Raw genomic sequence first — 27,214 nt, forward strand, 5'->3', positions numbered from 1 at the left:
CACTGGATGACTCCATCCTTCCTCATTAACCACCATGTATGTCCTGGCCCTTGAGCAAAGACAATCCCACGAATGGGTTTGTCTTGGCCTGAGGCAGGGGTAACCCAAACAGCTTTCCCTAGCATTCCCCTCAAATGGATCGCTGGAACTTTATCTCCATCAACAATGTGAAGGGATTCTGCCTGTGCAGGGCCAGCTCGATTGACAGAACCCCTGGTGTTAACTAGCCAGGTAGCCTTGGCTAAGTTTTTGTCCCAGTTTTTATAAGTTCCTTCTCCTAATGACTTTAGAGTGGTCTTCAATAGTCCATTATATCTCTCAACCTTCCCAGCAGCTGGTGCATGATAAGGAATGTGGTACACCCATTCGATACCATGTTCCCTCGCCCAAGTGGTGACTAATTGATTTTTGAAATGAGTCCCGTTGTCTGACTCAATACGTTCTGGGGTCCCGTGTCTCCACAGGACTTGCTTTTCAAGGCCCAGAATGGTATTCCGGGCCGTTGCGTGGGGCACCGAAAAAGTCTCTAACCATCCCGTTGTTGCTTCCACCATGGTAAGTACATAGCACTTACCTTGGCGAGTCTGTGGCAGTTTGATATAATCAACCTGCCATGCCTCTCCATACTTATACTTATCCCATCGTCCACCATACCATAGGGGCTTCAGTCTTTTTGCCTGCTTAATAGCGGCACAGGTCTCACAATCATGGATAACTTCAGAAATGATATCCATGGTCAAATCCACCCCTCGGTCTCGTGCCCATCTGTGGGTGGCATCTCGGCCCTGATGACCGGAAGCATCATGGGCCCATCGAGCCAGAAACAGCTCTCCCTTCTGCTGCCAGTCTAGGTCTACTTGTGACACCCCTATCTGTGCAGCTCGGTCAGCTTCTCTGTTGTTATTATGTTCTTCATTAGCTCGCTTCTTGGACACATGGGCATCTACATGGTGGACTCTCACATTCAGACTCTTCGCTCTGGCAGCGATGTCCTGCCACAAGTCAGCAGCCCAGATGGGTTTTCCTCCACGCCTCCAGTTCATCTTTTTCCATCGGTCTAACCATCCCCACAGAGCATTGGCTATCATCCACGAGTCTGTGTAGAGGTAGAGTCTCGGCCATCCTTCTCGTTCGGCGATGTCCAGGGCCAATTGGACGGCTTTGAGCTCTGCAAATTGACTCGACTCGCCTTGACCCTCGGCAGCTTCTGCCACTCGTCGGGTGGGACTCCAAACGGCTGCTTTCCACTTCCGGTTCCTTCCTACAATACGGCAAGAACCATCAGTGAAAAGGGCATAACACCTTTCTTCATCTGGCAGCTGATCAAATGGTGGAGCTTCTTCAGCTCGGCTCACTGGTTCTTCTTCTTCTTCTGCCAGACTGAAGTTCCCACCTTCAGGCCAATTTGTGATAACCTCCAGAATTCCAGGGCGATTTGAGCTTCCCAATCGTACACGCTGCGTAATCAAGGCTATCCACTTACTCCACGTAGCATCGGTGGCATGATGCGTAGGGGGCACCTTCCCTTTGAACATCCAACTCAAGACTGGTAATCGGGGTGCCAGGAAGAGCTGTGCTTCAGTACCGATTACCTCCGAAGCTGCTCGTATACCTTCATATGCCGCTAAGATTTCTTTTTCCACAGGGGTGTAATTGGCCTCAGAACCTCTGTAGCTTCGGCTCCAGAAACCCAGTGGTCGCCCTCGCGTCTCGCCAGGCACCTTTTGCCAGAGGCTCCAGGAGGGACCTTTATCTCCAGCTGCAGAATAGAGTACGTTCTTTACATCTGGTCCCGTTCTAACTGGTCCAAGAGCCACGGCATGTGCAATTTCTTGCTTGATCTGCCTGAAAGCTTGTTGTTGCTCAGGACCCCACTGGAAATTGTTCTTTTTACGGGTCACAAAGTAAAGAGGGCTCACAATCTGACTGTATTCTGGGATATGCATCCTCCAGAAACCTATTGCTCCCAGAAAAGCTTGGGTTTCTTTCTTGTTTGTGGGGGGAGCCATTGCTACAATCTTGTTGATTATGTCTGTTGGTATCTGACGTCGTCCATCTTGCCATTTCACCCCTAGGAATTGGATCTCTCGGGCAGGTCCCTTGACTTTGCTCTTCTTTATAGCGAAACCGGCCTTGAGGAGAATCTGGATGATCGTCTGTCCTTTTTTGAAAACTTCTTCTGCTGTATCCCCCCATACAATGATGTCATCGATGTACTGGATGTGTTCGGGAGCCTTACCCTTCTCTAGCGTGACCTGGATCAGTCCATGACAGATGGTTGGACTGTGTTTCCACCCCTGGGGCAGTCGATTCCAGGTGTATTGAACGCCCCTCCAGGTGAAAGCAAACTGTGGCCTGCACTCTGCCGCTAAAGGAATGGAGAAAAACGCGTTGGCTATGTCGATGGTGGCGTACCACTTTGCTGTCTTGGACTCCAACTCGTATTGGAGCTCCAACATATCTGGCACGGCAGCACTCAACGGTGGCGTAACTTCATTTAAGCCACGATAGTCCACAGTCAGTCTCCACTCTCCATCGGATTTACGCACAGGCCAGATGGGGCTGTTGAAGGGTGAATGGGTTCTGCTGACCACCCCTTGGCTCTCCAACTTTCGGATCATTTTGTGGATAGGGATCACAGCATCTCGGTTTGTCCGATACTGTCGTCTGTGTACAGTTGTTGTGGCTATTGGCACTTCTTGATCTTTAACTCGCAGTAATCCTACAATGGAAGGGTCTTCTGAGAGGCCAGGAAGGGCAGACAACTGCTTGGACTCCTCTTCAATCACCGAGGCTATACCAAAAGCCCACCGGTACCCTTTCGGGTCCTTGAAGTATCCTCTTCTTAGGTAGTCCATACCAAGGATGCAAGGGGCTTCTGGCCCCGTCACAATGGGACGCTTTTCCCATTGGTCTCCCGTCAAGCTCATGTCTGCCTCTACTACTGACAATTCTTGAGACCCTCCGGTCACTCCAGAAATAGTAACAGTCTCGGTACTCTTACACTCTGAAGGCATTACAGTACACTGGGCTCCAGTATCTATCAAGGCCTGGTATCTCTGAGGATCCGATGTGCCAGGCCATCGAACCCACACAGCCCAGTAAACTCGGTTATCTTCTTGGTCCCTCTCCTTCTCCTGGCAGAAGGCAGGGCCCCTCTACTGGTCTTGATCAGAGCATTCGTCGTCAGAGCTTGACTTTGACTTCTTAGACTTTTTGCCGTTGTCGAAGTGGACCTCCATCTTCTCGTGTTTCGGTGATCGCAGTTTCTCTTTTAAGAAATCTCCGTCTACTACATAGACAACTTTCTTGTCAGTCTTCTTTCGCTTCAGCTCCCTCACTCTAGCTTCGAGCTTAGAAGTGGGTTCACCATCCCACTTCTTCATGTTTTCTCCTTTACTACGAAGGTATGCCCATAGTTGGTTACGTGACCAACGCTTAGAGTTCTCTTTCCTTCGACGTGTGAATGACAGGGACCGTGAGCGAGATCGAGACCAGGATCGAGGTCTAGGCCGAGGTCGTCTTTGTCGGTTCCACCGTGATCTTCCCATTGGCCTTTCTTGGTAATCTCTATACCTTCTGTCCTCTCTGTCTCTAAGGTCGTCCTCATATCTGGAACATTCATAATCTCTCTCCATTCTTTCCCTATCGTAGGTGCGTCGGTAGAGGGGATTGAAGGAGTCTTCCATATTTTCCTCTATGGTTCTTATCCAAGCACACATAGCGTCCACGCTTGGTTCCTCCATCTTTGGATTATATACAGATATCAAGCAGGAAATATATGGTTTGGGGGCACCTTGAATTACCTTTTTCCACATTGGTTGCGTGCATGGAACATTCTCAGGAACTTGGATGTCATAATAATCTGGATCAGAATAGATGATCTCCAGCATGGCCAATTCCCGTAGGTATTGGATGCCTTCTTCTGCAGTCCTCCACCTTCTTGAAGAACTCTTCAGGGACTCCTTAAATGGGTATTTCACTCTCACCGCGTGGAGGATTCGGAGCCAAAGGCTGGACGCCATTTTCTCCCTCCCCATTTCTTGCTCTATCACAGGGTCTCGAGCAATGGATCCCAATTGTCGTGCTTCATCACCTTCAATTACATGACTATCAGCTCCTTTGTCCCAGCATCGCACCAGCCAGGTGAGGACTTCTTCACCAGGCAAGCGCATATAATCTCTCCGTAAATCTCGAAGCTCTCTTGTGGTCAGTGATTGTGTAATTTCGCTTTCTCGCATTATTTCTTGTCCATCTCTCCCACGTAGAATCTTTTCCACCTCTCTCTTTACTCTTCCACTCCTACGTGGGACTGCTCCCACTTCCTCCCTATATCTCTCATGTGGAGGTGGAGACTGGGCGTACTGTGGGGATAAGCTTCTATATTGTTCACGCCGCGGAGATGGATTTCTACGCCGTTCATACTGTGGGGATGGACTCCTACGCCGTTCACGCCGCGGAGATGGACTTCTACGTCGTTCATACCGTGGGGATGGACTCCTACGCCGCTCGCGCCGCGGAGATGGACTTCTGCGTCGTTCACGCCGTGGAGATGGACTTCTATGCCATTCACGCCATGGGGATGGACTCCTGTGTCGTTCGCGATACCCCGCGGGTGGAGGTAGTGAGTAATCTTCCGCGTGCTGAGATAAGGGCCTTCTCCTCCAATCATTCATACCTCCAAGAGAAGGTTGGGTCTGGAGGGGTAGGGATAATTCCCCCTCCAATTGAGGGGGATGCTTTGGCTCCTTCTTTGCGTCTTTTGTAATACTGAATGTGTAGTCAGGATATAAATCATCAAGCGACAATATACCACCGACCGTTTGTACTGTTGCTTTCTTTTCTCTTGATGCTATTCTGTATTCCTTTGGGCGTGCCCCTAGTTCTTTTGGACGTGCTCCTTCCCGTGTAGCCGTTTCTTCCTCTCTGGTAACTGCTTCTTCTCTTCTAATCGCTCCTTCCTCAGTCACAACCACTTCTTCCTCTCTCGCAGTCGCGCCTTCATCACTTGCTGTTGCTCCTTCTCCAATTGCTGCCGCTCCTTCGTTCACTACATCCTCTGTTCCTTCTTCTTCTTCTTCTTCTTCTCTTTCTTCTGTGCATTCTGGTTGCGGAGATGGGTCCGTAAGTTCCTTGATCTCCCTTACCCACGTCTTCTTCTTCTTCACAGGGGCAATGATGACCTTCCGGTTCTTAGCTTGAGTCCCGGTCCTAGTGGACTTAGTAGAGATGGTATTGACTTCAAGTTGTGCTTGGACTCCAACTTCTGTGGACCTAATAGGGACATCACTGGTTTCAAGTGGCGTGGTTTGGGTCTCTGTGTCAACCTTAACCCTCTGAAGGTGGTCTATGGCAGCTCGATAAGCATTAGCCAGGCCCCAGCACAAAGCGGAGAATTGCATATTCGGATCTTTGTAGGAAAAACACCCTTCTGCCAAACAGTGGGCCATTTCACCAGAATCAAACATTTGTTCTGGTGTAAACTCCCAATTAATGGGGGGTGACACATGTCCTAGTAATCTACCGAAATCTTCCCAAGCTCCATGCCACCCGGAGACTGGCCTGTCTGCAGCCCTTTCCAAAGTTCCAGCGAGTCCCTTTGAGGTGTGATCTTTCCTACAAGAGGGAAAGCAACGGAACCCCATTCTTCCAAGTTTAAGGAGCACTTCCAGTACCTTTATCAATGACAGTACTGTTGCAATAAGATTTATATAGTAATTAGAGCCAATTTTAACCATGGGGATCTCCTTTAACAAACCTTCGATGTCAAAATTAAAGGATGGAAGCAATTCGTTCCATCCATCCTCAAGGTCTGGACGTCTCCCTATAGAGTAGCCTAACACAGGTGTAAAGATGGCTAGAATTATAAGACCAATTAATGAAATAGCCATTGTTTTTTGTTATTATTTCTTCCTGATCCCAAAACAAACTTTTGTTTATATAAACAAAGTTTCCTTGGCTGCTTTCCCAGACTCTGGCAGTGTTCCCAGACCTGTTCCCAAAACAATAGATTGGTTTGCAAAACAACACCGAACTTGGCTGTCTTCCCAGAAAATGTTTATCAAAACAAGCCAAACTTAACCAAAACAACCATCCTCTGCTACCAAAAATGTTGTACAAGTTTCGAGCTGGCTTCCCGCCAAGTCCCCCGAAACTCGACAACAAGGACCCGCCTCCCAGAGAGGGAAAAAGGGGAAAAAAAAAAACCAGGCAGCCAAAGCTATAGCAAAATATATATATATATATATATGTATATACTTTACATATGAGACAGATACACAAAAGGAGAATACCACACACCGGGTGGGGAGGGGGGGGGGGGGGGAAAGGGAGAAGGACAAAAAGGGCAAGGACCGAACAAGTCAAACGGCCAGCCGAAGGCAAACTAGCAAAATCTCACCACTTCCCTTCGAACAGGCAGGATGACCAGACACGGTCCTCGGCTCTCCCCTCACTCGGGCAGATAACGGCAGTCACTGTAGGCCTCGGCTCCAGATAAACCCGACCGAAACAGGGACCCACCGTTCTCGAACCTCGCCGGAGAGGAAGAGAGCGAGATCCCTCCCGCTGGCTTTATTTATACCTCAAGTTACGTAAAGGAATAGCATGGAATACTTCCGTGATCACTTTTCTAGTTCCTTCCTGGCTACAAGTTGGTCTCCAGGAAGGCCTAGAGTGAAACCACCACACACCTCTTTTCATTCTTTTGAGAAGTTAGTAAATTATATCCCATTCAGTACATAACTCCTTGCTTTAAAGGTCTGATGACCTTAGAGGATTCATTGAAAAGGGCATCAAAATGGATGAGATTCGGACACTGGAAGCATATCCAGCACAGAGCTCATACACACCTTGAAAAACACTTGTTGTAAAGTGATTCAGGCCCGGCAAGTGAAATTATGCTAATGCAGACTATATCTATACGTTATAAAAATAAATAAAAATACTCACTGGAGTAGCAACCTTCCTTTGTGCCAGACAAGTACCCTAACCACCAAACTACAGAGCTAATTTTTCACTTTGCTTCTGTCCCAGCGAATATTAAGTAGCTGTATATGTGTGCCTTATAGATCAGAACATCATCCATCATCCCCATATCACCACTGGCCAATCAGTGCTCAAATCAGTCCAGCAGTTTAATTACCTAGGTAGCCTCAGCTCCTCAGATGGTAAGATTGATGGAGAGATAGACAACAGGTTAACAAAGGCATATAGTGCCTTCGGAAAGCTTCATAAAAGAGTTTGGCGAAATAAACACTTGAAGAAAAGTACAAAGATCAGTGTTTACAGAGCCATAGTGCTGTCTACTCTCTTAATGGATCTGAATCATGGGTCATCTACTGCCGCCACCTGCGACTCCTGGAACGCTTCCATCAACGCTGTCTCCGTATAATCCTAAACATCCACTGGTCAGGTTATGTGACCAATACGTCTGTTCTAGAACAAGCAGCTGTCACAAGTATTGAGGCCATGTTGCTGAGAACACAGCTGTGCTGGTCAGGGCACGTCTCCAGGATGAAGGATCACCGCCTCCCTAAGATCTTGCTTTATGGTGAACTTGCCACCAGTTGCCACATGAGAGGAGCCCCAAAAAGGAGATACAAGGACTCCCTGAAACAACATCTCAGCCTTGGCCATATTGATCAGCATAACTGGTCTACTCTGGCCTCAAATCGGGAGGTCTGGAGACACACCATCTATAACGCTGCTGATGCCTTTGAGAACGCACGCAGGATCACTCTCAAGGAGAAAAGACAATGCAGAAATAATCGTGTCTTGCAGAATTTATGACCTAAGGAGTCTTTCTGCTGTGTCTTTTGCAGCCGGACGTGCCTATCTCATATTGGCCTTTTTAGCCACCAGCGCGCTTGTAGCAAGTGTGGGTAGAGTCCTCCCCAAATCTTTGTTCGTGAAGCCCAGCCATGATAGATCAGAACAGCTGCAACAGGGAAGTCTAAGACTTACACACTGCAAAATAAATAACCCAGGAAACAGCCAACACTCCTCAGTGAAATCCGTTGTATTTTTAGACACTATCCAAAACCACAACATAAATGGCTACTGTACAAGTGCTAAACAGCTATGCAGCTGATCTACAGTAAATCTGTAACATGCTGTATTGTGACCTGCTATGCATATGCATTTCAAATGCACTGAAATAGCGAATATAAAACAGTCTCTTCTGGAACTCAAGGTTGAGCAGATCTCTGTCATGGCACTCCTCTAGCCTTCACAGACCTAAGTTCAAGCCCTTAATGCAAGTTGAAATTCATAGATTTATTAAGAATTGACATTATCAATGTCAATAGTTCTTTCAAGAATCAAAGTACAGTTACCTGTGCCTGCTAATGATCTGTTTAATATTAGTAAAAGTTTGTTTCATTATCCCTGTTAAAATCACTATGTCACTCACTACAAGACACGCATACCTTTTTGCTTCATTCAAGAAGAACAGAAAGAAAAGTAGATATTCACTTCCTATTTTGCATGTAAGCATATTGCCCCATGATAAGCAAAGGGGTGAGCAATAGATTTCACAATATGTGCACATAATCTACTTGCACATTTTGTACCTCTCCGGTAGGAGGGAAGTAGTTCTCTCCAAGCAGTAAGCCAGCTTTCATTTACTTCAGGTTAAAAGTAATCACATTCATGTAGTTGATAGGCTGGAAACTCAAATATTAGCTTACTGCTCAATAACCTACTCTTGTTCACAGACCTCACTCATGCCCTTGAGCTACCTCAAACAAGGTGGCCGTAAGGTTTCAGAGTATGGAATTTCTGAGGGCTGTTACTCATTGGGGCACAGCTTCAGACTATTCAGTGCAGGTAGTTAAATATTTGAAATTTAGCTTTCATTGCAGTCAAGGGTGACACTGCACTCAGCTCAGTTGTTTAACCATAGCTTCTGGTGACATTTGACAAGACCAGAGATGTTTAACAATAACTTTGGGGTTTTGTCTCCACAGGAGCAAAATTCTCCTCCCAGGTTTATGTGTACAGTACAGTTCTTTTTTGCATATTTCCTGGCTTAATTACCTCTTTACTATACTTTCATCTACTTCAAGTACAGGTGTAGTTATTTACAGGAAAAGTCAGTACTTAGACTGTTAAATTTTGTAATATTGTATTTTAATGTTTATTTTATTAATTCCAATTTGATGCACTTTTCCTTTTTGCTGTTTCAACAAGACGGTTTTCTAATTTAAAAAGTCACTTAAAATGCAATCAGATTTACCCACTCTAGATGCAAACATATCTATCTTTAAAAATTCCACTTAAAACCAGATAAGGTTAGTTTACTTTTGTTGGGAAAGAAAACTGGTTTTACTTCTCACAAAGCCTTTGAAAACACAGTACTTGATTCCACTTCTTCTAAGCAGTATGTCAGGTTCAGCAAGACGCAATTTGAAAAAAACCCCAACAAACATTAAAAATAAGGTTATGTTGTAAAAACTGCAAAATTCCTTGAATTTCCCATGTAGAATATGTAGTTCGAAATAGCATAATTACTAAGCATCTATTTGAGTGAGTCTACAGATCTATTAGCTCTATACAAAACAGTTCCATTGTAAGAGTGATACTGAAAAAAATTGTGTACAAAGTTTTGAACAAGTTCCTGTTCATTTAATACTGGGATGTAATATTCTAAATTTAAACCCATTCTGCAAGCATCTTTATGACAGAAGCAATCCATCCCATTATGTTATAGTAGAGAACTGTGTAATCTTCTTGGAGAGAGATTAATGAACAAACCCTTTTTTGTTAGAGCACAGCACCCATAGATTAAGCTTAAAATTAGTTAAAACATTAAAATCACCTAACTTTTCTTTGCAAATCACATTTTAAACCTGTCTTAAGGTTTGTCAAAAGTCTTTTGAGCAGTCTAGTCTAACCCCTGGCCTGCTTGGCAACTGTTGTCTTGTCCAGCTTGTTTCTAAGACCTGTGGACATAGAATCCCCAAAAATTTTAATCAAGAGCATTTTAATGTTGTCATTGGAAAATTTGCTAATATTTGCTAATATTGAGTCTATATTTTCTTTGACGCAGTATGACAACATTGTTTTTTTATCTACCACAGACAAGAGGATAAACAGAAATTTCATTATTTCTTATGGTTTACCAGAGAAAGCAGCTCAGAAGATTTCAATGTATTTTCTAGTTCACACTATTTACTTTATCTACTGACTAAAACTTTAGCATATTTAAATGTAGAAATTGTACTGTGATCTCAAACAATATCATATAGCAGTTTGACTTCATTTAATTCTGGTCTAGGATAAAGTGGACATTGATCTATTGCGTAGCAATAATTTCACAGAACAACATGGAACTGCATCAAGAAAACCTGATTCAATATACTTCAGAACTTACATTGCAAAGGTACTAGATTTTTCCTACACAGTAGGAAAAGTGTCAGGCAACGCTCTATTGAAAAATGCAGTTTATTACCTCCTGCATACAAATACACATTTGCCAAGTTCGCTGTTTCAGTGCCACGTTGACACATTCAGAAATGATTGATGCTTCTATATTTATAAAAACTATTGTACAGTACCAGAGTTGCCAAATACAGTGGCACAAAGAAAAGTTCATTTGCTTTGGACTCCACAAACGAATTCTTATCTCTAAATTTCCCATTCAACCAGACAAGCTGCTATCTTGTTCTATGTCATACATGGTCACTTTTTAAAGGGTTATGAGCTCTCTTGTGGAAAAACAGTGAAGTGACACTAGATCTGCTATTCTGTTGCACAGCGCTCTATACCACTGCAGATCAGGTTTACAAAGCTTTCTTTTTTATGGTTACAGCTATCTCCATACAGTGTTCACAGTCTTTACCTCAAATATTAAGAAATACTAAAAAGGCAGAGATGTACAAGAATGTTATCCTATCAAAATAACTGTCTTGACACACGATTAGCATACAGCTCAAGTTCTCTAGTCACCTTTCCTGACAGAAGAATGATTTACTGCTCTCCATAATGTCTCTCCCACTTACCAGATTAATATCTTATTTAACTTTACTCTCACCTATCCTTCTGTTCCCTTACCAATCCTCAAAGGTATTAAAAAGAAATAGATTCACAATGAAAAAAGGAAACATGCATTCTGACACACCCTGAAACATAAGGAAAAAACTGTAACAGTATTCACTAGGAAGAAGTACACAAGTGGTGCAATTTGCACCATATAGCTTGACATGACCTAAGAGAAATGCAATTTTTGCAACATTTGAAAATTGCCAACAGTTACTGCCAGCAGGCAGCAGTTACAGACCCACAGAATTTTGAAAAACATTGGACGGTGACAAAGATATGTCAATATATATATGAATTTACTTTCATGTAAAGATATATGCACACACATAGAGTTAAGAGATAGGCAGACAGATGCCTCATTTCACCAATACAGTCATCCTAAAGTATTTGGTAGACAGCTGTTCTGAAGACTCAGGGTCTCTAGACTGTATTTAATGCAGGGTAAAAACACACCTCTGAAGACCTCCAGAGTCAGACACAGATTACTTATTTTAACTGCCTACTTCTCTTTGCTGAATATGTAAGAAACTGAGAGAAAATATTAGCTATTTGTTCTGTTTGGATCCAGTCCACCCCTTTTAGGCCAAGACATCCAGCCTCAACATATTTTGAAAAGAGGTACATGACAGCAGTGACAAAGTCCACGACATCTGCTCCCTTTTGTACACACCTCAACAATTCTCTTCACACTTTCTACCCAACTCCTGAGAGGTCTGTCCAGTTGTCAAAGTAGCAGAAGAGTTAATCATACTCTTAACTGCCCAGCCCAGCCTCATTGAAACATAAAGGGAATACCTAAAGATCTGGCGATGAGATAGACACCCTGTCATACAATGATTCAGACTCTAAAGGACCTTAAGTAGGTCTCCAGTCCAAACTCCTGCTCAAAGCACCATCAAAACTTAATTCAGACCAGGTATAATGTCCTACTGTGTTCCTAGAATTCAAAACTGAAAAAATATCAGCAGCATCCTATTATGGTTTCTGAATCTGAAATAATTTCGCTTGAATTTTAGTTAGCAATGATTGGAATTTTTCAGTAAAGAGTGGCATGTCCAACAGCATGTTTTTCCACAAAAAACTACTTTAAGTTACACAAGGTTTTAAATCTAAATAATACCAGAATCCATGAAACATTCTCTCTCAATCATACTTTACATAAAAGGAGAACAAAGACGAAAGTACTCCAGACTAAAGCATGTACTTCAAAAACATGTGAAGTGTATAAGGTATATAAAATAGATATACTTTAAAGTATAATTATTTGAAAAATATTTTTTTAAAAGCAAATGATGAAAGACAGACAGTGGGAGAATCAGTGTAGGCTACATATTTGGGAAGGATGGCTTGTATTCCTGTAATAAGAAATGTTTACACATGTTTCACCAAAAAAAATAAATACTATAATTCTCAAGCAGTCCTGAAACCATCCCTCTAGAGGGAGGACATATAATCACTAAGCTACAGAGGCAGGTTTCTTTCTTCGCATCACTGCTTCTTGAATTTCCTTCTACACTGTATATTAGCACTGCTAGGAGAGTTAAAAGTGCATATGTCTCATATTAGCCTCTGACATGGTGTTCAGAGAATTCCCCTGGGCTGACAGGTCATACAGTTTTAATGTGTACTAGCTGAGAAGGGCCTGGAACCAAACGCCTGAATAACCACTCAGATTATACCAGAGGGATTCACAACTATTTCTCCTCAAAGGCATATATGTGTCCCTGTCTTTCAGAGAGAATTCATCAATGAGGGAGACGCACCCTGCATGCATTCTGAAAATACCCCACTGACTAAGCCCCACAGGACATAACAGCAACAGAAATATAGTTTTGGGGTTCTTATTTCACTTAATTTCATTACAATGTCATTTAATGTCATTTAATGTGAAGACTGAGAAATCTTGGAATTGTAAAAGTATATTAGGTAGCTAAGGGATTTTTTCGTGCACTGGTTTTTCTCTTGGGTTGGGGGAAAGGAGGAGATCTTAAAACACTGAGGCAAAGAGTACAGCCCCCACTTACGCGAAGTACAGTTAGTCACTGAGCTCTGCAGAGTCTACAGCCCTAGGTCAGCAAAGAAATACAACATATTATACTCTTATGGTACAAAAAAAGCTAATACACACAAGTTGAAAAGAAGAAAGAAGGCAGAAGAGAGCAAGGGAGAGATTTCTTTGCACATTTTACCAATGATCTCCTGATCATAACACCCATTGACAGCTGCGTTAAGCAGGCTAAATGGCAAAACTCCCAGAAGGTAGAGAGCAACTCCAAGTTGTTTTTAGCATTAGACAGCCTAAATTTCAAAAAAGGGAAGTCTTTAGAACTCCAAAGTCAACTTTTCTGCCCATTTTCTGACACCATTCTGCTAATCATTTCAACTTCACAGGTTAAAAACGACAGAGTCACCAGAAGGACAACTTCCCAAGCCTGTATGAAGTCACCATGTTATCCTGTCCAATCAAGTGGTCATAAAGGTCATAAGTACATATTAATAGACAAAAAACAAGACTGTAGGACTTTGTCCTCAACACATGTTAACTGTATATCCCTTTCTACCACTTATGATCTTGTATCGCCGCTGTTTTTCAGATCTTCCCAGCTCCTAACCAATTTCTGCATTAACTTATGCCTTATTAAATCAGAAAAAAATGAATAGTATATGCAGGATAATTGTGAATAGGCAAGCCCACCACCAGTCCAAATAACTATTATTTAAGTGATATCTTCCTATTTGTGCATTAGAACAACTATTGTTCAACCTACAATTTTTTTCAATTAGTTCTAGAAACTCAAAAGCTTACAAAACTAGATCCCAAAAATGAATCTCAAAACCAAGCTACCCAAGTACATTTGTTAGAAAAAGACAAAGAATATGGTGGGTGGGAATACTATAATAACAAAAATCTCTCTTTTGTAGCACTCCAGGCATTAATTTTGCATTTTAGTATCACTTAAATTAAAGAAGTTCAAGAGGAATGTCAAGTTACTGGTTTACATTTAAAATCAAAGAATCTTACTAAAATAGTGTCTTACTTTTTCACAAATTATATTTTTTAAATATATTTGTGAAAATTTCAAAAGCAATGCAGTTCTTAATCACTTGCCTTATTTAGCACTCCTTATTTGAAAGCATAAAAGCATAGTGAGAAGCTAAAAATTAACAGATGACTTTATTACATGCATAAAATAATCAAACATGAAAATCAAGAAAAGTATGAAGAAGTTTGGAAACAAAAAGCAGAAAGTTTTACCTTGAAAAGCAGCTGCATTACGAGATATTAAAAATTTTAACGTAGCACTTGATGTTTGAAGCACTTGCTGTATATCTTGCTTTGCTGCAGTCTGATACCTTTCTTCCATCTTTTTAGTACAGCATGTTGGATTTCTAGAAGTACAAACCTGGAGATCAACACCTAAGGAGAGGGTAGTAAGGTAATTACATTGATTAATATAAAACAGAAGTATGTAAAACACAAACATATAGAAAACAGCTACTCTTTTCCTTTTTTTTTCCACATAGGTATTGACGCATAAAAGAAATACTCAAAACTTTAAAGACATTTGGTCTCCTTAAGCAGAAGGCGATACTAACTAAAATTCTATGGGAAGAGTACACTTAATACAGTTAATAATGTCATATAATTTCCCTGACACTGCGATCTTGTTCCAGCTGTGAATGTTGATACCTAGTGTTGGTAAAATATATTGAATATGCATTGTACATCACCATACAGGTGGCAGAAGTCCCATCCCTGGAAACATCCAAGATCTGCTCAAATGGGGCTCTGAGCAACCTGATCCAGTTGAAGATGTCCCTGTTGATTGCAGGGGGTCAGACTAGATGACCTTTAGAAGTTCCTTCCAACCCAAACTATTCTGTGCTTCTATGATCCTCCAGAATACTGAACTGCTGGACCAGCTCAAGGCTCTTGTGCTTCTTTAGCTAACTACTGCTTAAATATTACAAACACACCAGCAGAAATCCCATTCCCTACAGATTCATAACAAATATGCCCATATTAACTTTTATATGGAGTAGTCCTAAACTCCAGTCCCTTACCGTGTCCTTCTCTAACATCAAACGTTCCCATGTATCCATCACGCTGACTCACTCCTTCATTAATAGGTTGGGACATGTTTCCAGAAAGAAGTATGTTTTCAAATTTTGGGCACAATGAAATTCCAAAGGAGCAATTCAGTACTTTTATAACTTTAAAACTGAATAATCAAGCATGAAAAGACCTTATTCACCTTCCTTGTTATCGTGTGGTATTTAAAATCTTTTTTTATATATACTATATCTAAACAATGCTTTCTAAAATAAGGAACAAACACATAATGAAAGAAGAAATATGTGAGAATTTAAATTATATTAAAACAAAATTTAACAGTCCAATCCTAATTCTGTTCTCAAATATGTTGTTTCACTGACAGGTATCACAAGATTTCTAGCAAGCATCACTCTTTCTTTGTAACAGGTAAAAAACGACGATTATGATTGGAATGAAAAAGGTAAGAAATTTAAAAGTCAACTTAAATCCACACTGCCCGCAGCTCTTACACCACCTCTGTGTACCTAAACTTTTATTTTCCTACCACTAAACCTACAAGATTTAACATTCCTTTTAAATAATTTTTCTGCATTTTTTTCTCTGATAAATCGTTCTATGACAGTATGAATATAGTTGTAGGGAATGGGAGGCCTTACACACTTTGTATTCTCAATATTCTGTTAGTTGTTTTAAGTAAATTAGGTGTTTTAAAAAATATATTCCAGAAACTTAAGAAGGAGAAGTTAAGCTACTGAGGGTTGGATTGGAGCATTCTAGAAGAATGGTGAAATGTTTAAATACATTATATCAAACTCATGTCCCTTTATCTATGTGTAGCACTTCAGCTAACAGTGAGAAAAAGTGTAATTATTTACATACAGCAATCCCAATTCTAAAGCAGGAACCCATTGTGTTAAAGAAGATACAGAAGATTTCTTAGAAATCAAATTTAAAAAAGCACACAACCAGAATGAAATTGGTAAATTATATGGATCATTAAAAAAAAAGTGGAGTTATCAGAGTCCTTGATGAACACTTGACCAAGTGATGAACTCTAAGACCAAGATATTCTTATAGCCCACACACAAGGATTTGGAGGTGTCTGTTACATCATTATTAATACTGTTGCTCTAACTTACTTTTGGTAACTAATATACCATTAATTTAAGTACATCTGAATTGGGACTCCAAAGTGGAAATACCCAATGAAGAGAATAGCTTGACCTATCAGATGGCCTCAAGAAACAAGCTGAACAGCTAGGCACAAATTCCTCATTTCATCAACTCATAGTCAGACTAACATCTGGATTAAACTATGAATTCCTATGTTGCTGAAATCTCTGGAGCTATTAGAAATTTTACTATATGACACATGTTAAACTCATGTCTGACCTTGCCCAATGCCCATCTTTCTAAAGAAACATGATTAACACCTACTAAAGAGACTGACACAGATTCTAACTCGGAACAACCCTGACCTTCCCTCAAAGCTCTGTACATTTTATGGGGACAAAAACCACTAAACAAAGAAATGATAATATAGATAACCAGGAGATAACCCACTGCTTCTATATTGCTCTTAAAAGAGCTCTCTCTACTCTTCCTTCAATGTGCTCTTTCAGTTTACCAGTACGGCTGAGATATCTCAGGATCACTTTGGCTTCTAAATCCTTTTATTCTACCAGATGCTGGAAACAATTATTCTAAACCTGCTCCTCTAACTTCCAATTTCACAAAGCATCCTGAGAACCCTGGTACACAAAATTATATATTTATACATACATATTTGTTTTATAGCACAATTCTTAGCAAATTTTCCTATTTCTCGGTTTCATATTTTTGAAGTTTGATATGCCTAGCTACCCTTAAATTCTTCTTAACCTCAGAAAATTTTAAGTATGATTATAAAAGCCCAACAAATCTGCCAGAATAAGAAACACAGCAGTAGCTTGAACTAGAATTAAATGAAAGAAAAAGGTAAATTAATCTAGATTAATTAATTAATTAATCTAGAGTAATTAAGCCATGTCTGCAGTAAGACTTTCTTCTGTTCTTCTTCACAAGCTGAAAACATAACTATGAAGAAAACAGAATCATGCAGTGTCTCAATGAAGATTTATGTACTCTTTTCATAACTTACTTCTCTGCAGTGGAATGTCCAATATACACATTTCACAAAGATGAACTCAGACAGAAAAGCTAGCATATCAATATGGAATACATTTTCAAGGTCACAAATAGAATTAATTCATTAATTAATTAAGCACAGAAAGTCTTAAAAGCAGAAAAACTTCAACAGTTTGAATGTTGATGTGCAAGTGGAACTTATAGAATACACTCATATCTGGTTGTTGGGTTTTTTTAATTAATGTAATCAACAAGAATTTAAATTTCCTAGCTGTTCTCTAAGGGCAGCCAAAGGCCAATCATGGTCTTTACTTACTACAGTTTTGAGATACATTTATGATCCTAAATACTGGTCTGAGTTATCAAATATATCTTTTTTAGAGCATAACAGAAGTGTTTCTATGGCATGCAAAGCATTACAAACAATTATTCTGAGTTTCTCTGTGATATATGACATTGGTTTGTTAAAGGAAAAAGTGAGTTTTGTAAGTCGCTGGAGTAAGTTTGATCCAAATGGAGTATGGGCGATGCCTTTTCTTTGTTTATGAAATCTGTAAACATTCTCCACTTTCTTCTTCTGTGGGTTTTTTCACGTGCATATGTAAGGATGCTGGGGGAATCAATTAAACAAGCTCGGCAGTTGCCTAAATTGCTTCAAGTTTTACCGATGAGCCGAAGTAAAATTTTCGGCTGGCTGCCCCTTAGGGAAGAGGATGGCAGCACCCACAAAGCAAGAAAGACAACACAACAAAAATCCAACTAATGAAGTAATCCTTTAAAGTATGCAGAGTGCTCATTTGAAGCTGATAATTCATAACTTGTGAAGATCCTGCCTTTTTTTTTTTCTGCTTTGCATTGTGTGTAGAAGGGCAATGCACAGCAATCACAATGTATCAGTATAAAAAGGGGTTCCCGAATTTTTAACCTGTCAGCAACACAGTGGTGTAATTTGGAGAGGGAGGGTGTACTTTCACTAGTTAACTTCACTACTGAACTCTCAGAGTGCATACGGATAGGCTTTGGCTGCCAGGAAGAATTTCTGGGAGCAGTGTCTGCTGGATTCAGCAGTTCCTATAACACCCTTAAACACCGGAAAACAAACAGGCAAAGCTGGAGCTCCGAATATGCCCAGAAGAACCAGACACAGTTGGAATAACTGAGGTATGATGAAACAGCTTGAGTGGCCACTGTGAAGCAATGGACAGATATAGGTTCATGAGGAAAGATGAGGAGGGAAGAAGGCAGGTTGTTCTTCCCGTCAAGAAAACTGTTGGAAGGTATGGAATGGACAAGCTGGTTGATGACATGTGGTGACCCAGGACCAAAGCGTGGATGACACTGTGATATGAATTTGATACCACGCAAAGTCAGGAGAGGAAAGTATATTGAGTCCTCTTTGAAGCAAGATCCTGGTCCTGACGAGAGACTTTAAACCTCTCAACAATAGACAGAAGTAGAACACAGAGGGATGCAAGCAAAGCTGGAGATTTTTGGAAGGGACTGGGACAAATTCTTATCACAGAAGCTAGATGGGTCAACCAGATATGGCACTCTTTGGATTGAAACTAACAGAGAAAGACCTAGTCATAAATAAGGTAATCAACAGCAGCTTTGCCCGAGTGCCTGTGAAATTATGTATATCAAATTCTGTCTATCCACAAACAGTAAGTCTAAGGCTTCTCTCCTCATTGGTTCACTGAGTGCTTGTGACAAGAAGTTATGTCCTACAAACTTCAAAAGTTTCCCAGACCTGTTTGTCACAGCAGTATGATATTCCCAGATGATGTCTGGAAAGTTGAAATGTCCCATAAGGACAATGCTACCAAACCGTGAAATTTCTCCTAACTGCCAAGAGAAGAACTCATCACTGCTTACATCCTGGTTCGGTGACCCACTACATCATCTCCTTGGTTTTCCATCCTCCTAATCATCACCCAGAGGCTCTCAACCACATCATCACTAACTCTAAGGAGTATATAATCAAACTTCTCCCTTACTTATTGTGTGTCACCTTTACAACTCACACTACTCCAGACAATACTACAGTGGAGGAGTATTAAGTTCTTCAGTAAACTTACTACACAAAATAAAAATAACTCTGAAAAGGCTGAAAAAAAGAAAACTCCAAAATAGACATATTTTGCTTCTCTTACATCACTATAGTCTTATGGTTTTATGACAAGTGATTTATTCAAAACATTATACAATTTTGTACAGTAGTCTCCCTAATAGAACTGCTTAATCTTCAAACTTCAACACAGCTTTCATACAAGTCAAAATACCAGCAGGAGACTTACAGCTATTCCAAATGAAAAATGTGCTGGATTTGGGAAGGTTTTTGCTTTGCTTTATGAAGTATTTAAAAATTAGTAAAAAAACCACACCTCACTTCCATCTATAGAAGATGACTTACCTTAGCCTCTAAATCTTAGCAGATAATAATTACATATAAATGTCCTCCCTCTGCTTGAGACTGAAAATGTAAGAGACAAAACTTGGCAAAGTGTTATTATCACATTGCCTGAAACACAAATAATATTGTGTCGCACACAGCATCATTTTAGACAATGGCATTGTTGTATAATAAACCATAATTTCATAATCACAGATGTGTAGCTGAGTTGTCAAGAAAAGTGAAAATTAGAACTTATGAGTACTCTTCCTTATTCTCCTACTGACTTGACGTCTCTCTTTCACAAGTAAACAGTAGCTTCATTTCCCAGAAGCAATGACCTCCTTTTTCCCCATGAGGTTCAGTAAAGATCTTCCACAAAACCTTTGAGCCATTTTTCCAATATGTATGACCTTTCACCCACCAGATTTTAGTTATTAATAAATAATACACACGGTAACTGCTCACACACAGTTCTACATGTACACAGGCATAGACATGCATAATATTTGTTTAAATGAAATTAAGATTAGCTGTATTACCCAAGCTTTTCTTAGTATTTTAAACAAATGTTAGGCACTGCTTAGCTCTCAAACCTTCGCCTTTTGTACAGCAGGAGGTAATATGAAATTTTATCTAGCCTTAATATGGGCTTTAGTATAGTTTCAAGAAGACATTTAGACTTCTCGTAAAACTCTAAAATAATAATGAATATTTGTTTATGGTTTCAGCTGAATCTTCAATATTATTTTAGTCTCTTGATTTTATGGCAAATACTTTTTTAAGCAGCGCCTTTTTAACAGCGCCTTAACCCTAAGGGAAGTTTGTTTTATACTTTTAAGACTGCTAATCACGCACATATAAAGTACATTTTATTGACCTACTTTTGTTCCAGCTCATTAAAGACAGTTGCTTTCAATGGCCAGGAAAAGCAACATGCAAAGAACCCAACTGACTAAAAACTGAGTGACTGCTCAAAATCCACAGTAGTTTTGTAGCTGTTTCTTTATAAAACTACAGAACAAGCAACAGCTTACGGATAATATTTCAGAAGAGGGTATGAAACAGGTCATTCCATTTCAGCACAAGCAATATTAAAAAAACCCCCACACTTATTTTCTGTGTTTTCACATCTAAAAACCTTCCCATCTTCCACAAGAATTGTTTTATCAATAACCAATTTTGAAATGCAGAGAGAAAACATTTTGTGCTCCGATAAGGCATATTGGCTCTTTTCAGTATCAAATTCTGATGGTTCCACATTGTGATCTACTTTGAGACAAGATCACAAGACAGTTAGATGCGAAATAACTTGTAATAAAAATCTGTAATAAAAATATATTGACATAAACAGTTACAGTATAGGAAAGGTTTTAAAACTGAAAACAATCTAGATGGGTGTAGGAAAGACAGCTCAGAAAGAAAAATGTAATTCTTCTGAGATGTAAGTTTACCTATCTGGAACTGATTTCAAACTTTTATTCATGGTCTCAGCCATACAAATCTGTATTTTCAGTACGTTGAGATAAAAAAATGTTGACAGGATAAAGACTTTAATTGCCAGGAAGAGAAAAATGACACGTGTAGTAAATTTCTCCCTGTCTACTTAGACTTCCAAGAGATCAAATCCAGACTCTGAAAAATCCCAAAACAGACCTAGGATTGTCACGACAAAGAATCTCTCAAAAGCCAGCACTAAAATGACATGTGGCCTGGAAGCAATTGTCAAATCAGTGGTTTATTTCAAAATGGATTTTCAACCTGTATCAGGTATAAGTTCTTCTCATACTCATCTTTAAATATTTGTTAACTCATTTTTTGTACAAGCACCGCTCCAGACACAGCATTAACTGCCATCACTGTGGTGGTTGCAAAGTACTTCAGCATTGCTCAGTAATGAGCAATGGTCAAGGTCAAGGCACCTCTCCATACACCCACACTCCAGCTCACCAAACAAAATATGTAATCATGTTACCCTGCATTCACTGCCTACCAAAAGACCTCCTATTTTTAAGACTGCTTGAATTGTGGAGGAAGGGAACCCACAGCGCCTTGGCATTACAAAAGTATTATTTTGGTTCTCAAGAGGATTCAAGGGCAAACCCCGCCAAGTGAGGACAGTCCATCCCTTTTGCAGGACATCAGCCCTGAGCAATGTAGACATGAGCCAGTCTATTCCACCCAGCATGAGAATCAAGAGTTGGTCCTCTGTCCTCTGTTGAGCAGTACAGCCACCACCTTTCAGGTCATCCCAGTAAGATCAAGTCCTAAGGCTACTGAGCACTGCTGACTTCCTAGAGAAGCTGAAAGATGAAAGATAGAGATAGGGAAGCTGCTACATAGTTGAACCCATTTTTTTGTTGGTTTTAATCTCAAAATTTTGTAAAATTTTTTTCACAGTGATAATTTTGTGGATCCAGAGCTGAAATGTTCACACATACACACAGTTACGTTGTTGGCAAAAGTCCTTACAAAAACAGACATCAGTTACTGATATGACAGAGCAACTCACTTTCTGTCTCTGACTAAATCCTTTTCCAGAGCTCTGAATGTCAGTTAAACAAATAGAGTAATTAGAAGTGCCCCTGCCTGCACACACCAAACAAATGTTAATTTTACTTCAGATAGAACAAAAATCCAAGTTACCTAAATGTAAATCATACTAGAAACCCAAATTAAAATTCAAATATGATCTTGGAATTGCAACAAAATAACCTGTTCTGGATTTCAGATTGACTTCCGTTGTTACTTTAAGTAAAATTAGCAAGAATATTTTCACTTGAATTAACAAGTGTATCACAGATCAACTTTTTCTGAGATTATCTCATCCTTCCAGCATAGTTTTTCTCATTTATTCAACTGCATATTCATAATGATTCTCTACCAAAAAGCCTTGCAATAAAATTTATACTAATCAGTCTTCACCCTCTTTTATGCTTCCTGTTCTCATAATTGCATACATGATCTCCCAGAGTTTGATGAAAAGAAGCCTAGACTGACTCCTGAAAAAAAAAACCAAAACCAAACAAAAACCAAACCAAACCCAAACCAAACCCAAAAAAGCAAACAAACAGAAATGAAACAAACAAGCAAACTACTGAGAAAACAAATATCTCCAGCCCATTTTTTCCCCCACTTCACTGGGAATTGTTTGATTCTACAGTGTCAGTAAATGTAACATTTTTCAATAAGCCACAGAATTCAGCTTTTTCGTGCAAACAGAAGCCTGAAAGTTTGTTCACTGACATACCTGCTGAAAGTCCTTTGTCAAAAAGGCAAGAGTGAATGGTTTACTATCCATCCTATTCTGCTGTTCATAGGATTATATCACAGAATGGTTTGGGTTGGAAGGAATCTTATAGATTGTATAATTCCAACCTTCCTGCCATGGACAGGGACAATACCTTCCACCATACCAGGTTGCTCAAAGGCACATCCAATCTAGCCTTGAACACTTTCAGGGATAGGCCATCCACAACTTTTCTGCTCTACATATTTTGAGAGAAGAAAACCAGAAAAGAAATATCATTTGCAACCAAGATAACATGGAGAGCTCAGAGCCCTCATTCAACCTGTCAGAAAAATGAGCTGTTGAAATCAGTTAAAAGCTCCAGCTTTACTAGCATGGAATTCTTCAAGAAAGTTGATTAGGTTACAATACCAGAAATCGAGTACAGGAAATTAAAATATGTTAAAAAAAAAGTATTTTGCAGATAACCTTTTCTTCCAAATAATTCAAGTCATACTGATCCATAAAAACAAAATAAAAACCCCAAACCTAACCTTTGAGGCCTTTTTATATTTATTTCATGCTTTGCATAGTGTTTGATTCTTGATTCTCCATACAACAAAAAGCACCTTTTAGGATTTTTAATTATTGAGGTTTCTCTGTACAGTCCCACCACTTGTAGCACAGAACCAGACAGGAAAAAAAACAAAGTACTTTTGCAATTAACATTTAAAATAAGTATGAAAGAGATAAATGTTTCACTATAGCATGTGATGGGACTGAACATTAAGTCTGTACTATAGTTCCCAAATCACATCTACAAAAGACTGCTAACAGTTAGTCAGGTGTCTTGATTGCTGGGAGTAGTAATAAAAACCTTAGGTTTGGTAACTATATTAATTCATTTTGATTCTTAGTTGCCAATTTCAACACTATGATATCCTGTACTATGTGAATGACAACACAAGTTCAAAGTTGTAGTTCCCATATCCTTCAAGATCACCTTTGTGCATATATGTGGCATTTCTACATACAATGACAGAGGTATTTTTTCTCCTTTAAGGATACACAAACTACATATAACAGCTGCAAAATTAATTATATAAAAAAATGCATGTGTTTTGAGCTAATATATATTCAAAATACAGACACAGGGCAGCCCCCAAATGAAACAGAATTACAATTTGCATCACTTACTGATACAAGGCTGCTTAGTTTTTATTACTACTAAGAAGAGGAAAAAATACCAATATGAATGGTACAGCCTTTTTATTTTAATACATGCAATGAACACGAGGCCAGTATAAGCCCTATAATTTTATTGACTGTAGAGGTAGCCTTCCACTGTATACAAATCCATACACCAGCTAATATTCCTGCTCCTCTTTAGCTAGTGATCCTACTCCACCCAAAAGGTGTGGCTCAGTTTAGTGTTCTTATACAAGCTAGGTCTAAGCTACTACTAAAATAAAGACGTAGAGGCAATGAAATAGAGGCATTTATGCAGCTTGTTCAGAAATCAACACCAATACTTGATGATAGCTGATTGACTCCTAGATGCCACAGGCTGCACTGGCTGAGCATTGTGCTTGCCCACCAGGAGCATCTGAGATGCCAAAGGTATCCCACCCACCACCCACTGCCCCTCCAGGAAGATGTAAATCTCCCAGAGGTCTGTTGGCCCCGTGAGACATTCTGGAAACCCTAAGGAAATTCAAATAGTGCCAGATGCCTACATTTGAGCAACCAAATTAAACTTTATAAAGGCAACTTTGACACCTATTTTCATAAGTGGACACTTACAAAAAGTGTCTGTGCTGTATGTGTGCATGTGTGTGTCTTCTACACAAACACATTGCTAAGTGCCATCTGAAAAGGTTTTAAAATATTTTTACATCTTGCCTCAAAAGAAGGCTTAATAAAAAAGATCAGTAGCAAAAGTGACATTTCTTTCCTCTTCATATTATGCTTTCAGCCTACGAAAACCTTTAATCATATCTAAACCTTCTAAAATACTCATTTTATCTCCATTTCTTTTGTCATTGTCAATTCAGGATAGATTTTAATGTTCGCAGTTATTTGTTGCATGTATCTCTGAGACAAGTGCTACTCAGAGCAAGCACTCTGACACTCGAACAGGGCTCCTTGAGGGCTGGTGTCTTCCAGGCTGCCCACAGCAATGCAGCTCCTTCAAAGAGTGAAAGGCTGCTGACCACACAGTTGTACTGCACCTCCTGCTGCCCACTGCTTGCAGGGGCAGCAGCAGAGAAAGGAATTCTTTTATTATTCTTATAATTCAGAAATGGCTTTTGCTTCAAACAGGAAACATAGAAAAGTCAAAAGAAAGAAATGAGAGTGAGTGGTGGTATAAAAATACAGGGGAAGGGAAATCAGAGGAGTAGAGCAAAAGAAACATACATAAGGTACTGTATAGTTCTTTCCTCTCGAGGCAACATGTTTCCTCCCTATCCTAGTACACAAGTAAATGTATGGTAGTCAAAATAAATGACCATGAAAGAGAAATTGTAATAGTTAGATTAGGATATAGAATATATACATATATCCATACACATATAAACAGACAGCATATAATTCATACTGATATTATTCACACAAATAGCACAAAAAAATTAAGCCACTGACAGGGCTTTAACTCAGATTTCACTTTCTAGACATCTTCACTTGCACAGTTCCTGTCTAATTAGGCTTTCCAATTAAAGTGTTTATTTTCTTTTTAGCAAAGACAATTAAAAATCTTTAGCCAAGGACACCATAAGAAGACAACAATGTATGTTGTCAAAAGTACTGGTAACCTTACAAAAATAGTATTTTGATTTTTAAACTGCACACTACAACTGTGTCAAGTTTAGAATTATCTGTCATGCTTTAAAGTAGTCATTAAAAAGCTGTATTTTGAAAGAATTCCTTTAAAATAAACCCAGTATGCCTCAACTTGCAGAGTTAATAAAAACTACACAGATTATCTTAAAAAAAGAAAGAGGTTATTGATATTTTAAAGTGAGGGGGACATTAATTCAGCTTTTGTTGCATTCAGAAGTCATTAACTCCTTTTTAATTTTGTGATTAGCATCACTGAAGTCAACAGAGGTTCTCATGAAGCTGGACACAAACCTCAGATCTAAGGAGGTACATCTTATTACGTACGACCTTTACAACGTCATTTGGTACGCTCTTCAAGACAAAAGTTTTGTTGTTGATACAAATGCTAGATATATTCAAATTACTATTAAGACATTACTTTCCCGCGAATTTTATTCCATTACAGCGACAGGCGGATATCCAGCAGAGAAAACGTGCAGCCCCACCACTTGCAGTGGTGTAAGTCATTCTCATTTCACACCAAAGTAACTCCACCAGCCCCAGCCGCCGTTCAGTGGCTCTCCCCTGCCTTCAAGGTTCGCGCTGGCACCGCTGTACCTGTGCCTGCCCACGGGCGGCTGGAAGCAGGGTAAGCCTCAGCTGAAGTTCGCTCTCCTGCGCGATACGGCATGGAAGTGGGTGGGCACAAGGGGGTTTTAGGCAGGTGTCAAGGTGCTCCAGTGCCCGCAGCCCGAGAAGAGCGTTTTCTCTCTTGAGAGAGAAATGGATGGCTGCATCCCCCGCAGCCACCCCCGATGTCGCTACGGAACGCGTTCCCCCCGGCCGCGGGTGACCCGAGGCGCCCCCGGGGCCGCGACCCCCCCACGGGCACCACCCTCCCACCTCCGCCGGCGGCACCAAATTCAAACCCGCCGTCCCCGCACCCCGGCGGGACAGCCCCGGTTCCCACTGCTCCCAGTGCCGTGCGGGGCAGCCCCGGCTCCCACTGCTCCCAGTGCCTCCTGCCCCGCCAGCTCTCCCTTACCTGCCCGCGGGGACTCCGGGACATCGCCCGGGGGGCCGAGCCGCCGGAGCTGGAAAACTTTCTGGACCGCATCGCAGCTCGGTGGCGGCTCCGCACCCGCCGAGGCGGCGGCCAGGAGCAGAACGCCGAGGCTCAGGACGCCGAGGCTGAGATTGTTCCCCCCCATGGCCCGCCGGCAGCTGCCGCAAAGACCGCGGCCGAGGCGCCCCCGAGTCGCCGAGCGGGGAGAGGCTGCGCCCCGCCCGCCGGCCCCGCCGGGACCCGCCCCCGGCCCGGCCCCTCCCACCGCCCCCCGCACCATGGGGGGCTCCGCCGCGGGGACAGCGCGGGGGGTCCCAGTGCCGGTGCCGCGGTGCCTTCGCGTCGCCCCATGGGGGCTTGGGGGTGGGCACGGCCCGTTTGGGGAGGGGAGGAGACCCCCACCTATAGCCGTGGTGCCGGGGGTGCGGGCTCCGGAGGAGGAATCCACAGGGAAAAGAAGTGATGTCATGGTGTGTGAGC

At 40.9% G+C, this 27,214-nt stretch overlaps 2 protein-coding genes across 4 annotated transcripts in view; both read right to left on the reverse strand.

The window, feature by feature from the left end:
• Positions 1-10,817, reverse strand: part of GPC5 (glypican 5) — a 272,432-nt gene extending 261,615 nt beyond the window's left edge. For all 3 annotated transcript variants that reach the window (XR_004355223.1, XM_032679004.1, XM_032679003.1), the window contains exon 1: positions 9,332-10,817. Coding sequence is in view for 2 of the 3 variants with exons in the window: in XM_032679004.1 (XP_032534895.1) it covers positions 9,332-9,431 (100 nt within the window). In the remaining variant the exon portion in view is untranslated. The remainder of the gene's footprint in view (positions 1-9,331) is intronic.
• LOC116782391 (glypican-5-like) lies at positions 10,814-26,882 on the reverse strand. Its single transcript, XM_032679006.1, has 3 exons — positions 26,714-26,882; positions 14,300-14,461; positions 10,814-13,109 (listed from the first exon to the last, which is right to left on the reverse strand). The coding sequence occupies exons 1-3, from the start codon at positions 26,877-26,879 to the stop codon at positions 13,102-13,104; spliced, it is 336 nt and encodes a 111-aa protein (XP_032534897.1). The 5' UTR covers positions 26,880-26,882; the 3' UTR covers positions 10,814-13,101.
• Positions 26,883-27,214: the final 332 nt, after the last annotated feature.

Source organism: Chiroxiphia lanceolata, chromosome 2, assembly GCF_009829145.1.
Source record: "Chiroxiphia lanceolata isolate bChiLan1 chromosome 2, bChiLan1.pri, whole genome shotgun sequence".
Lineage (NCBI taxonomy): Eukaryota > Metazoa > Chordata > Aves > Passeriformes > Pipridae > Chiroxiphia > Chiroxiphia lanceolata.